This window comes from Nothoprocta perdicaria, unplaced genomic scaffold (genome assembly GCF_003342845.1).
Source record: "Nothoprocta perdicaria isolate Ctin4 unplaced genomic scaffold, notPer1 scaffold_110, whole genome shotgun sequence".
In the NCBI taxonomy this organism is placed as follows: domain Eukaryota; kingdom Metazoa; phylum Chordata; class Aves; order Tinamiformes; family Tinamidae; genus Nothoprocta; species Nothoprocta perdicaria.
The window spans coordinates 1,798,949-1,812,637 of record NW_020454206.1 but is presented as its reverse complement, the minus strand read 5'-3'; the positions used below and the strand labels follow the sequence as shown (position 1 = coordinate 1,812,637).

Here is a 13,689-nt window from a genome sequence, read left to right as displayed (position 1 = left end):
GACTTTTAAGCTTTTAATGCCATTTAAGCTTTTTCAATCAAAAAATCCATACATAAAGTAGCTGCATTCAAATGGATTTTTTTTTTTTAATTTTAATGGAAATATTATGTCAAAATTCATACTAAAAATGGAGGTACCTGAGTCAAAAAAATCAGAAAAATTATTTTTGTTTCTATAGATGTAGCAGAAAGCAAAGTAATTCTGTTTCAGTTGCTGGCAATTGCTTCTAGAGTTTCTCCTGATCCAAAGAAAGCTCTCCTTTCATCCACATAAACACCATTCAACTCATTTGGCATGATCTCCGATATGTAAAAATAAAACTCTGCAACCAATCTCTCTTGAAAGATGGGATTTCAGTGCCAACAGTTTTAAACAGTAAGCTCCACTGGCTGACATCCTATATGCAAGCTCAAAATCAAAAAAGACAATCTCTGGCTTAAAAGGCAGAAATGCAAAACCCAAAATGGATACAGGAAATGGATAAAAGAAAACATCTTTTCACACAGTATGAAGTTAAATGGAGAGACTTTACTGCCAGAGAATGTCACCAAGTTTAAAAAACACACAAAAACCTATCTGAATACATTTTTCCATAGAAAGTTTTGGAAGGGACATTACATCTTGTGCTTCAGATCTTAAGATAATCCGCAAGGTTATTCAAGAGGAAATAACTTTGCTAAGACATATTCTTCTCTGCATCGCATAGTCACATATCCCTCTGCAAAAACTGTTTTTGGATCTTGTAGGGTGCAGATTGTGGGGTAGCTGGCTCATGAATCTGGTTCAGCCAACCAATTTGTACTCATCATTAAAAGAAGTTTCAAATTTTCTGTAAAATAGTTATCTTCAACCAAAACATTTCAGATAGTTTGATTTTTTGAACTCTATTGATTAGCTAATTCAATAGCTCTGCACTTGATGGTTTTATGTAGTTTTTATATAGTGGTTTTTAACCTATTCTATTGATTTATTTCCTTATGATCTTGTAAACAATCTGTAAAATTATAAATGAATGACAAAAATATCTCGTTAGGAGGACATACATTTCTCCGTTCAAAGTTAAAGAAACTTTTCCAGCTTGCTGCAGCACACTAATTTAGCTTTGAGTCAGTTATTAAACAAGACAATAATATTATAATGGAAATTGTTTAATATACATCATTAATAGCAGAGTGCCTGTTTTCATTCAGTAAGAAAAAATGTGCTCTATGAGCAGTTTTGAAATGAATATTTGATTCCAAACTTCCCCTGTGCATTTAATGGCATGCTAATTTACATTTTAATTACTTCCTAAGAAATCAAAGCATTTGTTGACAGTAGAACATAATGTCAACTTCACGGTGCACTGTTGGTAGATGCTTAATGAACTTAATTAGATAATTAGTGATGTTAATTATCCTTCTATTATGAAGATAAAGATGTTACACAAACGATGCACTCTGCAAAGAAATATCATTATATGTTTGTTTTGACTCAATGTGAAAAGCTGATAAAAGACTGAATGATCGGTAAGAGAAAATATTTTTTGAAATAATAATTGTGATAGTTTCAAATATTCTCCTCTTCATTTCACCAAGTGACACGCTATGTTCATTTTGTCTTTTCTATACGCTTAATGTTCTGTATAAGTAAGCAAATTTTTTGTTCAACACTAGTTTCCAGTAGGGTTGAAACAAAAGGTTGTTCAGCATAGCTGTCAGAGTCCAATAAGGTGCTACAGGTGCTATTTAAAGGTTCTATAATGAAGCAAGAAAGCAGCTGACAATTAAAAGTGAACATTTCAGACCCAAATACTTCTCAAAATATAACATATCATTCCCACAATAGAATTAATAGAGTTGTAAAGTATGAGCAATGTGTGCATACAAGTGTCTGCGCACACACATAGACATATGCATATATAAGGTTGTAAACATACATGAACATATGCATGCACACATATAGACATGTAAACATGTGCATATTGTATATATTTTAAGGGTTAAACTTGAAGCTTTCTCTCTGGCTGTGAAAAGCATCAAATGTAGTCCTTGATGGTTACAGCCACAAGTGGCTGTAGAATCAACCCTTTAAGCTTCTAGTCCAAGAGAAAATCTGGTAAAGAAAACGCAAAATTGTAAAAAGTAAATTTACTATGACTCTATAAACAGGGCAAGTCCTAAAGACTTTGAAAGAACCTATCTTTTGAAACATGGCTCAGTGTCTTGGACTTCAAAAGAAATGTTAATTCCAAAAGATTTGGGATGATGTCTTACATTTCCCTCTTGGGAATCTAATTATCAAGGCAGAACTCTGATACTTAGAAGTGAAGTCTGCAAACATAAATGAGAGAGTTCTTATATAACACCCATCTTCCTCCCCAAGAAGCTACATCTGAAATGAAGAGGCCAAAATATGAGACTGTATCAAATTCCAACTACCCCTTAGCATTACTTACATGTTTTCCTTTACAAACATTCTGACACTGTCCCAAGTAGTGACTAATTTCATTTACCAGCCATTAGCTGTAACCCTTAGTTAAGCCATTTCTATATTGGCACAGCAGCCGTCACAAGAACCAAATTCCACCAAAGGCAGAGACATTCTTGAAGTCCAAGCGGCTTAAGCAGGAATAAGACTGTAAACAAAATTTGTAGAGGCTTATGACCATGTTAGAAGAATGAATCCCCTGGATTTTTAATGTAACTTGTAACTTCCTTTAGTAATGAGAATCCCACCTGGCACCCTGCTTGCAAAGTTTATGAGTTATGAAGAAAGAATGCTCCAGAGCAGCAAAGAAATCCATTCCTTTCTCCTTAGATTTAATCTGTCTGAAAAGTGCAGCAAACTCTTTCAAAGACAGTCTGCAGAGGAGAAAGGGGGAGAGCGGGGAAGAGCGTTTGGAATTCTAGTTTTGCATCTCATTGAGAGGAACAATTTATCAGAGCTGTGGAGCTGTCATCGTTGACATGATAAGGAATAACACCAAATGAGTAATGTTTCCGCCAAACCCAGCTCCTTTAATTACAAGCCGCTTCCTTGCAGGAGAGAGACAGAAGATGCAGAAACACCAATTTCATGCACTTGTGCCTGAATAATGTCTCTGTGCTGCCTTTTCCAGATGGCAACCTTTTCACTGGAGGAACTAATGATGTGGGCATATTTAGGGAAAAAACAATAACTGAGTCTTTAACCTTCAACAGGAAAAAGCATGTTGTACAAAATGTTCCTTGGGATACATTTACAAATATCAATTACATTGCTCACTGAGGTGTAATCAGCTGTAATAATCAAAATTAATTTTAAAAAATAATTAAACAGACCCCAGGGCAAATAGTCGATGCTCTTGCAGCACGGCATCACACTCTACATATGTACCTGGGAAAAACTTGCTCCGTAAGCAGCAAAGTGAAGGAATGAGGAAGATGCTGTGACATGCTGAGAAGTAACTGTTGCACAAGAGGGTGCTATCAAATATGTTCTTTGGAAACCAGAGCCTTCCTGACCAACACACCTGGAGCTGAATCAGTGACCCTTGGGGATAAAGCCACAACCTGACACAGCTTGAGCTACAGTTAAAATTCCCTAAAGTGAGGTTGTGACAGACTTACACTGCCTCTTAACAGCAGAAATAAGCCTTTAATATATTCAGCAGTGCATTAACACTAAAATGCTAACCAAAAACATGGAAAAAGCCTTCTCCCTCAGACTAGGAGGAGATCAAACACTGAAAAAACAGCCCAGCTCTATAACTCCGTCAAGGAATGCCCAAGAAGATATATGATGGCAGCATGGAGTGCTGCATATACTCCAGACCAAATGCTTTTTATATAAGCACCTGTCTTGCCATCTCTTGAGGCTAAATAAAAAATGGTGTCTTCAATCTTTCACAGAGAGAAGAAAAGGAAAGGACAGCACTATGGGGATACCAGATCCTTTGGCATCTGAAGGATAAGGTTTACCTACTGATGTAAGCCCAAAGCAGCAGTAGGAGCCTCATACAAAAGAGCTGCATGAACACTTGATATGTTAAGGTTGCCTAGCCAAGTTCTTCAGCATAAGTATCATTTGGTTGTTCCACATGTCTAGTGCCAAACACAAAGTCACTCCAAGTAACAGCAGTGGCTTCCTGTTATTACAGCACTACAAATAATAATATAGCTTTGACTGCTGTACCATCTAATATCATACCCCTCAAAAAAATGCATCTTCAGAGTACCCTCACAGGTAATCTGTCAACTTCTGTCACCTTTCATAGGTGGCAACATAGGGTTGAACAAGACTCAGAAACCTACCTGTCAGCATGTGATGTCTAGAATGTGGATGTCTAGACCATTAGGCACCAAAACTTCTGTCATCAGAGCTACAGACTGGAAACAAACATGCGGTTTCTGCACAGACAAATGGGGCACACCTATCTGGTTTAACAGTCACTCTCACATTTCACTATTTGCATCATAGGAAGAATGTTCCTACCACAAATAGCTCATGAAATGGGATGCCAGGGACTTCCAAACCTTCACTTTCTTGCTCTCTCTTGTTGCATTCTCTACATAATAGAAGTATATCATCTCATTTCTATTTTTGATTTTTATAAGCTTAATTTGTTTATTCTCTCACTTAGAAAGCTGATGAAGTTTATGCCAAACATTAAGAATAGAGTTAGTTACGGGAATAATTACAGACCTTCTCATGCTGGGGCTTAGAAGAGATTCCTTAAATGAGGGTGACCCATCCATATACACATACAGGAAGTCTAAGTGTTTCTAGCAGGCATCAGGTTGTCCTGCTCCAGATGAGCTATGCAAAGGAATTATCTGTTTGTCTAAAACTATTCTGCGGGCATGTAAGCGCCAGCAGCAAGGTGCTTAGGTCAATAAAAAACTAAACACACATTAGCTGACTAATCGCAGGCATGTAGGTGTATCTGCCCAGTGCTCCTGAAATTTCCCAATATTGGTGGAAAGATACTTGAATGGGCTTCAGAGTCCAGAAGCCTTTCAAAAAACTTAGAGCCATTTACAAAGCCTAACAAGCCAAAAACCACATTTTACCTCAGTTTTACAGCCAGTTTCCTTCGTGGTTCTTCCAGGCATCAACTTAATTGCTGAAGAGAGGCTTTCACTCCATGAATTGTGCTTGCTCTGTGACAGGCTTGGTCCTACTTTATTCTGAAGAGTTCTTTTTTCAGATGCTATGGTCCAGAAGAACAGAAAACAAAAAAGCACGTAAGACTTGAAGGTGAACCCATGGGGAAGTGGTGAGTTTGCAAATATATTTTACAAGTTGCTAGAAAAGACAGAGCTGCACTTCATCTAGTCTATTCTCTCATTTATAAGAGGGTCATTGAATCAACACATACTTCCCAGCCTTTATATAAAATCCTCACTGAGGTCTGCCATTAACCAGTGCCAAGCTGTCTACAGCAGCCCTGGATCTCTGAAGCACTACACATTGTTATGTCTCCTTCACCCAAGGATCTGTTTTATCTAGGAAGTGATGTGCAGAGTAAGAGTACAACCAAGCAGTCAACAGTCTTCCATTATTCTGCAATGCCTTTGTTCATTACAATAAGTGCTGCATAGAAGAACAGGGACCTATGAAGTGTTGCCAAGCTTTTGTCATCATTTCTTCCCAGAGAGGAGTGATCTCAGTTATCTTCATTTCCCTCTCTTTGTCGCCTCCTTTTACAGAGAGATCCATCTTGTAAGTATCCTCCAGGGCCTGATGCCTCTGAGAAATTAGCTGCTTCCAGATGATTTCTACTGTTCTCAGAATCTCTTGATGAACTAGAAAATAAAGGAAACAGAAAATGAAGAATCAAGCAGCAGACTAAATAAAAAACATCTCACAGCAGCACTGGTCTGGAATAACTGCTGGAACCTCTGGAGTTGCTCCTTTTTGTCTGTTAGCTTCATAGGATCTAAGCCAGTCTATTTAGTCTAACATAGGAAGCAGTTAAAAAAAAAGCTTTTGCTATATTTCTCTTCGATTAAGACAACTAGGAATGACAGATGATTTTACCTGGTTCTGCCTTAAGAAAACACCTCACTGGAAGCCTGATAATCTTTAATATCTTACATAGAACTAAAGCACATAAAAGATTATTTTATACTGTCAAATGTCTTTACAAAGACCGGAAGATAGTCAACAACAGTTTAGAATAGCAGTGTATTCTTCTATGAAGTGCTCAATTGTTTTGCTGATTCTGTCTGTAAATAAGGGAAATTTAGTTGCACTAGTTTCAACTCAAGATGCAAAGTTGAGCATCTTTATGCAGTATGGTTTGGCTGAGAGCCCACACTGGAGCCAACCCCCAAATTCTTCACTCCAAGCCATTGTCTTCTCCTAGAAAAGCTAGATACTACTTCTTGTGTGCAAAACAGACTTCAAGCTCTGTATTAGATCTTGGAGAAAAGAAATTGAGCAACAAGTAGCATGTAGCTAGGAACCTTCCTGCCCAGTAAGCTGAAGGTATCAACAGCCAAAAGTTACCATCATCTGGAGTAGGTAAGCTGCTTTTCTCCTCTTCTGTGGGAGCAAGGAAAATTTGGTGATACGAAGCAAGTTTGGGTCTTGCATCAACCCCAAAACCTTCTGGATAGCTGTAAGAAAGAGAAAGAGGGCACAGGAAGGAAATGGAGTAACATGAGGACAAGAGAAAAACCTAAAGGTATTTCTACCAATTAACTTATTTAGCAGGTCAATATTGTCAAACTCCAGTGCTTACAGCAGTCACGTATATGGCAGGATTTGCATGAAGCAGGGAACTAAGCCTGTCTGTTTTCCAAAATGAAGGAATATTCCTCATGATCCCACAGGTCACTCTGGTTTTGCTCTATGCCTTACCCTTTACCCATAAACTTGTACCTCCCCTTCATGCTGCTCTAATTACCTGCAGCATAGGTCTGCAGCATATGTGTATATATAGCATACCAAGCATACATAACCACCTGCAGCTGCTGATGTGGCCTGAATAAATCTATCCTTCTCTGGCTCTGTACATCTTTCACACCGCTTCTTGGCTCTGAAATTCTCATTGCTACAGGTGTTCCCCATTATATGGGATATGTTGGGGTCAGGTTATCTGGACCTTTGTTTTGGCCCACTATAGCTATGCTTAATATGTAATATTCTTTTAATTACAAATAGACAGCAGTAACAAAGCAAGCAAAGTCTCTTGGTTAGGCAGACTCTTCCCTTTGCCACTCAATAACAAAAAGAGCCTCCACCCCACGATAAGCAAATGTAAGGAGACCAACTCTTGTACCTGCCCGAAGTCAGCTGGCAAAGGCAGTGCATGAGGCAGACAATGAAATTATTATTTGAGTTGTAAGCTGCAAAGATAATGTCCCACTGCTCCTGCAGGACATGGAGAGTGTTCAGGACGTTCAACTGCTCAGGCAGTGACTGTTGTGGTCTGGACAGGCAATACAGGATCGCTCGGTTTAGACAGCTGTACAGGGCACTGAGGAAAACTTCCTTTTGAGAAAAACTGCCTTCCGAGACCTGGAAAAACAACAGAACACTTAGCTTGCTCCAAGAACATGCTCCTCAAGGGTCTACTCTTTTAACTTCATTTAAACTGCTGAAAACTATTTCAGGAAAGTTTCAGGAAAGTTTCTCTGAATTACCTGCTGTACATAAATCCAAACTTCCTGTATTTCTACTGAATTCTACTGTATTTCTCCTTGTTACTGTGGAAGAGATCAATTTATCTTCATTCGGTAACACGTACCTCACCAGCAGACAGTGACATTTGGAAATGTACCAATTATCCCTGCTAACTGCACCATCTAGCTCTTATTGTCAGTTTTGGCCAGTATGTGCTCATGTAAGAAAACAGGATAATCGGTCTCAAATTGCTGGCAGTCCTTTTCTTGAGAATTCTGGTATCACAAACTCAGTGTGAAAAAGGACACACTAAAACATGCTGATAACGCCTTGAAAAAAATCCTATGACTTACTACCACAATCTGTTTGGCAATGAAGAGAAGGATCTGCTTGGGGTCAGCAGCAAACATTCTGCTGTTTAGCTTCTCAATCAGTTTCTGGGCAAAATAAACAACATTCATTACAGATGTAGATGCAGTTGATTCTGTAGTGCCAAGAGGATCACTGCTCCCTGAAAAGGATACAAGAGATGACTATTCCACAAGCTGAGATTTTTTTTAAAAAAACACACATAAACATTTGAGATGCGAGGATTGCAGGGCTGAGAAATGGACAATCTAACATCATACTATCACAGAAGTGGTGTCTAAAAATACTATTGGTCTAGCAGATAGGCTCACCAGCTCCAGTCTAAGAACAGAACTGACCTTGCTATTATATACTTATCATAAAGGACTGGTCCAACCAATGACTGAAAATGCAGTAACTAAGCAGCAGCATTGCTTCCAGATCACTCAAGGACAAACCTATGTTTATTTCCTCTTTATCATACCACCCTTAATATTTAGAATCTCTTCCCCATAGGAAAATGATGGAGGAGTAGAAAAGGAAGCAGCTCTCAGGAAACATGGCAGCACAACAGCAGATTAGGCAAGCAGTGCTAGTTTAGGCCTATATCTGGAAGAAATGGACTGTGTATTACAGACACGTTAACCATCCAGCTAACAAACTCATTATCACCACTCACCTCTTGGTCTTGTTTTCCCCTCACTTTGGCTTGTATGATGGAAAATATCCATTGCACATAGTAAGACTTCTGTCTGAAAGTGTCTCTTCTGCTCACGGGAGGCATCTTCGGGAGAAGCCTGTAGAGTCACCATACAGACATAAGCACAACAGGAAAACAGTCAGGAAATCTAGTTCTGAAAGTCAATTTCTGTCTTAATTTACCCCTTGGTTGGATGTCTACAACAGCTACTGCAAGCAGAGGAGTCATCTGTGGCAACTAATCACATGTGAAAACAGAGATTTGGTGCAAACACCACTAGAAAAAATGGATTTTTTTCATGCCTTCAGTGTTAAATATTGCCTGGAAAAGGCCATTGTTACTGTCCAGAGGTAGCATTGTTTTCAGAGAACATGAATGCAGAAGCGGGAAAGAAATCTCCTCCCTCCAGAAAATGTAGGAATATCATTCCACTGAGCTTGCTGTCCAGACCTGCAACTAATACATGCTGTCTAAGAGATGTGATCTGGTCATATCCTTTTGGCCATCCTCATTCTCCAGTAAACTTCATAGATATACTGAGAACATTTTAGAGAATTAGTCACTGCAAATACTGATCAAAGATCTCTTAGACATTGTTAACCTTCTGTCACTAGCAGGATGCCTCCTGTCCTTCCAACCCCTGACCAGTGCAAAGATAAGCAATAAGGCCTGACTACTATACGAGACCTCAATAAGCAGCTCAAGTGGATGCCCTTGTTTGGTCGCCGGGATGCTGAGCAGACTGTCCGTCAGGAGGACTCTCAGGAAATCCCACACTTGTTTCTTGGCAGGGTGTGGTAGCAGTGGAAGAGATGAAGGATCAGCATCACCCTTCTCTTCAGCAATTGATGGGCCATCAGGAGACAAAAGACCTTCAGAGTTTCCCTTTAGATGCAGACAGACAGCAATACATTAACCTGTACTTTCCTGTATATTTCTGAGTATTTCTTCTAGCTGCACATAAGCAAGTTGAGTGGTTTGTGCTAGCTCACATGCACGTACCTTGGGTGCTCTGGAGTGGAAGGCAACCATAGCCAAAGTTTTCAAGAAGTCTGGACAGCACCACACAGGGTCCTGAGTATAACTCCAATAGATTAAGACCAGAAACTGGATGACATTCTGTGGATAGGCAATTTCCCAGGAAGCTTCTGCATCTAGAGTAGGCTAAGCACAAAACCACAAACACTTTGTCAAGGCAGCATTCCTCTCTCACTTGGATAAGCACATATTTTCCCCCCCTCCAGGTATTCCTAACCAGTTCAGCAAACATGGCGCAGCCACAGAATACTTCTAGCTTCCAGATTTAGGATATGCTGAGCCAAAACTTTACAAATCCAGCCACAAATCTGATATCCCCCCTTCCCAACAAGAATGGACATAACAGGCCACGCTGCAGACAAGCTCCATTTCTACATTCAGTGTTCTTGAACATGAGCCCTGCTACATACCATAACCAAGCCAATAATGGTGCTGATGCTCTCCCTTCTCTGCTCACTGCTCTGCTCAGAAGAGAGGAGAGGAAGGTTGAGGGGAGCAAGATTCCACTTATACGTTATCTAAGACTGTCACAGACATAGAGTCTTCTCAGAGGAAGTTTGCAGTTCTCACTGCCATGGCCATGCTACACAATGTTTACCTTGTCCATAGTTATCTTAACCATTTCCAGTAGTAAAGTAGCTGCCTCTGCACACAACCCAATTTTGAGGACATTCTCTGTAATGTGGTGCTGCGAGATCCACTGCAGCATGGAGTCAAGATCTCTCTATAAGGAGATATATTTCAGGAAACTTAAATTATTCATGAAACATCAAGAACAACTCTTGCACTCTCCCCATCAGTAAAAAACACATCATCTTTCTCTCCACCAGCTCTTCTCTCCCCTATTTCTTGCATTTCCTCAGAACAGTACTAATGGATTGTCCTCTTCAGAGAGATATCTTTGGCACTACTAGGGAAAGAGACTTATGGCTTCCAAGGACATTGGGGAAGTTCCCGAATTCACTAACTGTGAGATTTTAATGAGCCTTGACTACATAAGAACAGACAGGAGAACTAATCTGAGCTACCTTCTAAAGTACATTAGTTAAATACCACTTAATCTGTATGTGAACATGTTCAGAATACAAATTTCCTTAAGACAAAGCTATCTTCATCTTTAAAGTGTGGATAACTCATTTTAACTATCTAACAACAACAAATAAAAGACAATTAATTTGCCTGAAAAACCTGTCAAAGGAGTCATACTATGGAAGTTTCTTATTTGTCCATCCCATTTTTCAAGGCCTTACCTTGGCTATTTCAGGTGGCTCACAGTGTGGAGTCGCCAAAAGGAGACCTGCCACCTCTAAGTAGATCTCCGGGATGTGGACATGATCAGTCAGACATGTTTTCAAAACAGATAATCCAAAAATCAAGAAGGAGCTGTGATCAGGCACTGGAGTCTGGGGTTTTAAATTATCTTTAAAGTTGGAGAAAGAGAAAAATGAAAATATTCTAAAGATGTTTTTGTGAATGAGAGCCATATCAGAGGATTATTGACCTACTCTGGTCCCTGTTTGCATGTGTCCCAGACTACTGAGTACTCTGCAATCTCAATGAATTACACGGTGGTTCTTCAGACTATGAAATAATATTTTTTCCCCCATTATCACTTACAAGAGATTCTCCCTCAGTTCTTCCTCCATTCACTTCCCTCTCCCGTACCCACAGGTCTAATTCAAAAACAAGATGCTGAACCATTCTTAAAAAGCAAGGTTCAAGGCAGAAGCTGACATCAAAATACTGCACAAATTTAGCAAGTTTAATTTTCTGCAAGACAAAAAGGTCATTCTCTCTGTGACTGCCACTTGAAATGTCAACTGTAGCACAGAAAAACTTAAGTATTAGGGCAGGCTCACCCTAGAAAGCAGTATTGATTCTTGGTCTGAAGTAGGAATTCTATGAGAGGCAGCAGGAGGTGAATCAAGAGCTTTCACAATGTCAATGTCATTTTCATTAGGCTTTCCCTGCAAGAGCATTTTGGGAACCTTATTCCAACACATACCTATTAGAATATCTATCCCTGCAGAGCTGTTTTCCAGCCAACGTCCAGCCACAATCCCCTCCTTGAATCTTTTCAGCAGGGAACGATTGTGGAGGAAGTACAGAAGGAGCCTGATTCCTAATACAACCGTGGTAGAGTGCAGGTAGCTCTGCGCAAACAGCAGGAACCAGTCTGGCCCCAGCGCCAGGAACGTTTCTTCTTGCACCCTAGGACAGAGAGCCAAGTGAAAGTATATGAGAGGAGACACAGCCACAGATGAACTATTTTACTTAGAATTACTGCTAAGTGGGTTAGGAGCTCAGGTTGCTAAAGCAAAACAAACAAAAAGGAACAACAAAAAACACAACCGTTAACGTTCTACCACAGAGTTATGGAGATTGATATATTCATGTATATGGTTCAAACCAAACTGTTTTCACTAAGTCCAGCTTTATATCGCTGCCAAAACAGCAGTTCACTGACATAAATTCGGTTTCTTCTAAGAGTACATAGCAGTAATTGACAAACCACATTATAAACTAGATGTTTCTATTTAAGAAATCTAAAATTTTATTTTAAAGGTAGAAGTCCAATATATTTTAATAAGTGGAAATGGATAGTTAAGGCAGTTGGCAATATGAACTCTGCCTTTCAGTTGCATAGTGCAGAACTATGGAATAACTCTATGTTTATGATTAATATACTGGGATATAAGCAATCCCATATTAGACTGAATAGAGTTTCAAGACAACTGTTACTTCTTTTGTAATACTGAATTAACAGCAATGTCTCCAATTTCCTCCTCTGAATATCTTTATGAAAACATTCATCCTTTTTCTAAAATGGAGATCTTTGCCATCCCAGATCAATCACTTAAAGGTGACTTGAAATCAAATCTGCTGTTCTATATCACTAACCAGTGAACATTATCAGTGTGTTTAGTCCTGGGCAAGCAATGATAAAAAGGAAACCTACAAGACATACACTTATACATGCCTTCCTAAATTATTTTTACTTACTCAGAGGACAGATGAAGTTTGTCTGAATGCATTACATCTAACAGCATCTTCAGTAACTGGTTTCGAAGACAGATTGTCTTTCCAGGTGTCTGGCTTAAGGCTACAAGTATCATAAAGTAATGAAGAGTAATGAAGAGATAAAACACATGTTCCTATGGTTTTATGAACAACCCCATTTGCACTAGATTAGCCCACTGTAACTATTCCTATCAGTCATAGACAATGAAAGAGCCAGTTGACTGCAAGATGTCACACAAAGTAGACATAAATGGGTAGATATTTTAAAAGGTATAGGCTTCCAACATAACTAGGAGTTCATATCAAACCCTGTCCTAGGATACCAAGTGAAAATTTATTCCTTATAACAGTCCAGGATATTTTTGTGAGGCATTGGGGCATTTTCAGCTCCATGGTCCTTCATTTCAATGGAAGTCCACGAAGCACTTACACAGAACTGTAATCTCCCAACAAAGCAGTAAAAATACTGCTGGCCTAGTAGCCAGAGAGGACAAGAAGGTAACTTCCTTAGCAGGAGGATCCTGCTGTGAGCCAAGACTTTCAATACACTTGGATCCCTTCTGCTCTTCATGTTAAGACTTTCCAGCAATATAAGATTTCCTTATAACTTCAGGTCACCTCAATGTAGCCCACATCTTGCCAGACCAAAACATCTGAAGCAAGACTCCTCCTTCCACCAAAGGAAAAAGCACTATGGTGCATTTAGGGAGGAAAAGCACTTAACCACTCATGAGAACTCATATACCAAAGGTAGCTCTTCACCTTCATCTGAAATCCCAGTCACACCATCCAGGCAAATCAGATTTTCATCCACAGAAGAGGGTTTCAATGTATAAACAAGGAACAATCCAATCCTTCCAGAGAAAGGAGGAACAAACTTTGGTCAGTAGAATGGAAGCTATTTTGTTAGTTCCTTTGACACTATGTGCAAGTTTCAACACTCATAAACAATGTCTGCTTGAAACCAATGGCCAGAAAACAGCCTTGAA

The 13,689-nt window shown here is 39.4% G+C and overlaps 1 protein-coding gene across 1 annotated transcript in view; it reads right to left on the bottom strand.

Moving 5' to 3' along the window:
* Positions 1-13,689, bottom strand: part of WDFY4 (WDFY family member 4) — a 103,229-nt gene that overhangs the window by 53,256 nt on the left and 36,284 nt on the right. The window contains exons 26-38 of the mRNA XM_026050535.1: positions 13,463-13,554; positions 12,683-12,782; positions 11,685-11,890; positions 10,930-11,099; positions 10,278-10,403; positions 9,644-9,805; positions 9,329-9,526; positions 8,621-8,738; positions 7,947-8,104; positions 7,250-7,488; positions 6,475-6,584; positions 5,577-5,768; positions 5,034-5,173 (exon numbers count right to left, since the gene is read on the bottom strand). Coding sequence (XP_025906320.1) covers positions 5,034-5,173; positions 5,577-5,768; positions 6,475-6,584; positions 7,250-7,488; positions 7,947-8,104; positions 8,621-8,738; positions 9,329-9,526; positions 9,644-9,805; positions 10,278-10,403; positions 10,930-11,099; positions 11,685-11,890; positions 12,683-12,782; positions 13,463-13,554 — 2,011 coding nt within the window. The remainder of the gene's footprint in view (positions 1-5,033; positions 5,174-5,576; positions 5,769-6,474; positions 6,585-7,249; positions 7,489-7,946; positions 8,105-8,620; positions 8,739-9,328; positions 9,527-9,643; positions 9,806-10,277; positions 10,404-10,929; positions 11,100-11,684; positions 11,891-12,682; positions 12,783-13,462; positions 13,555-13,689) is intronic.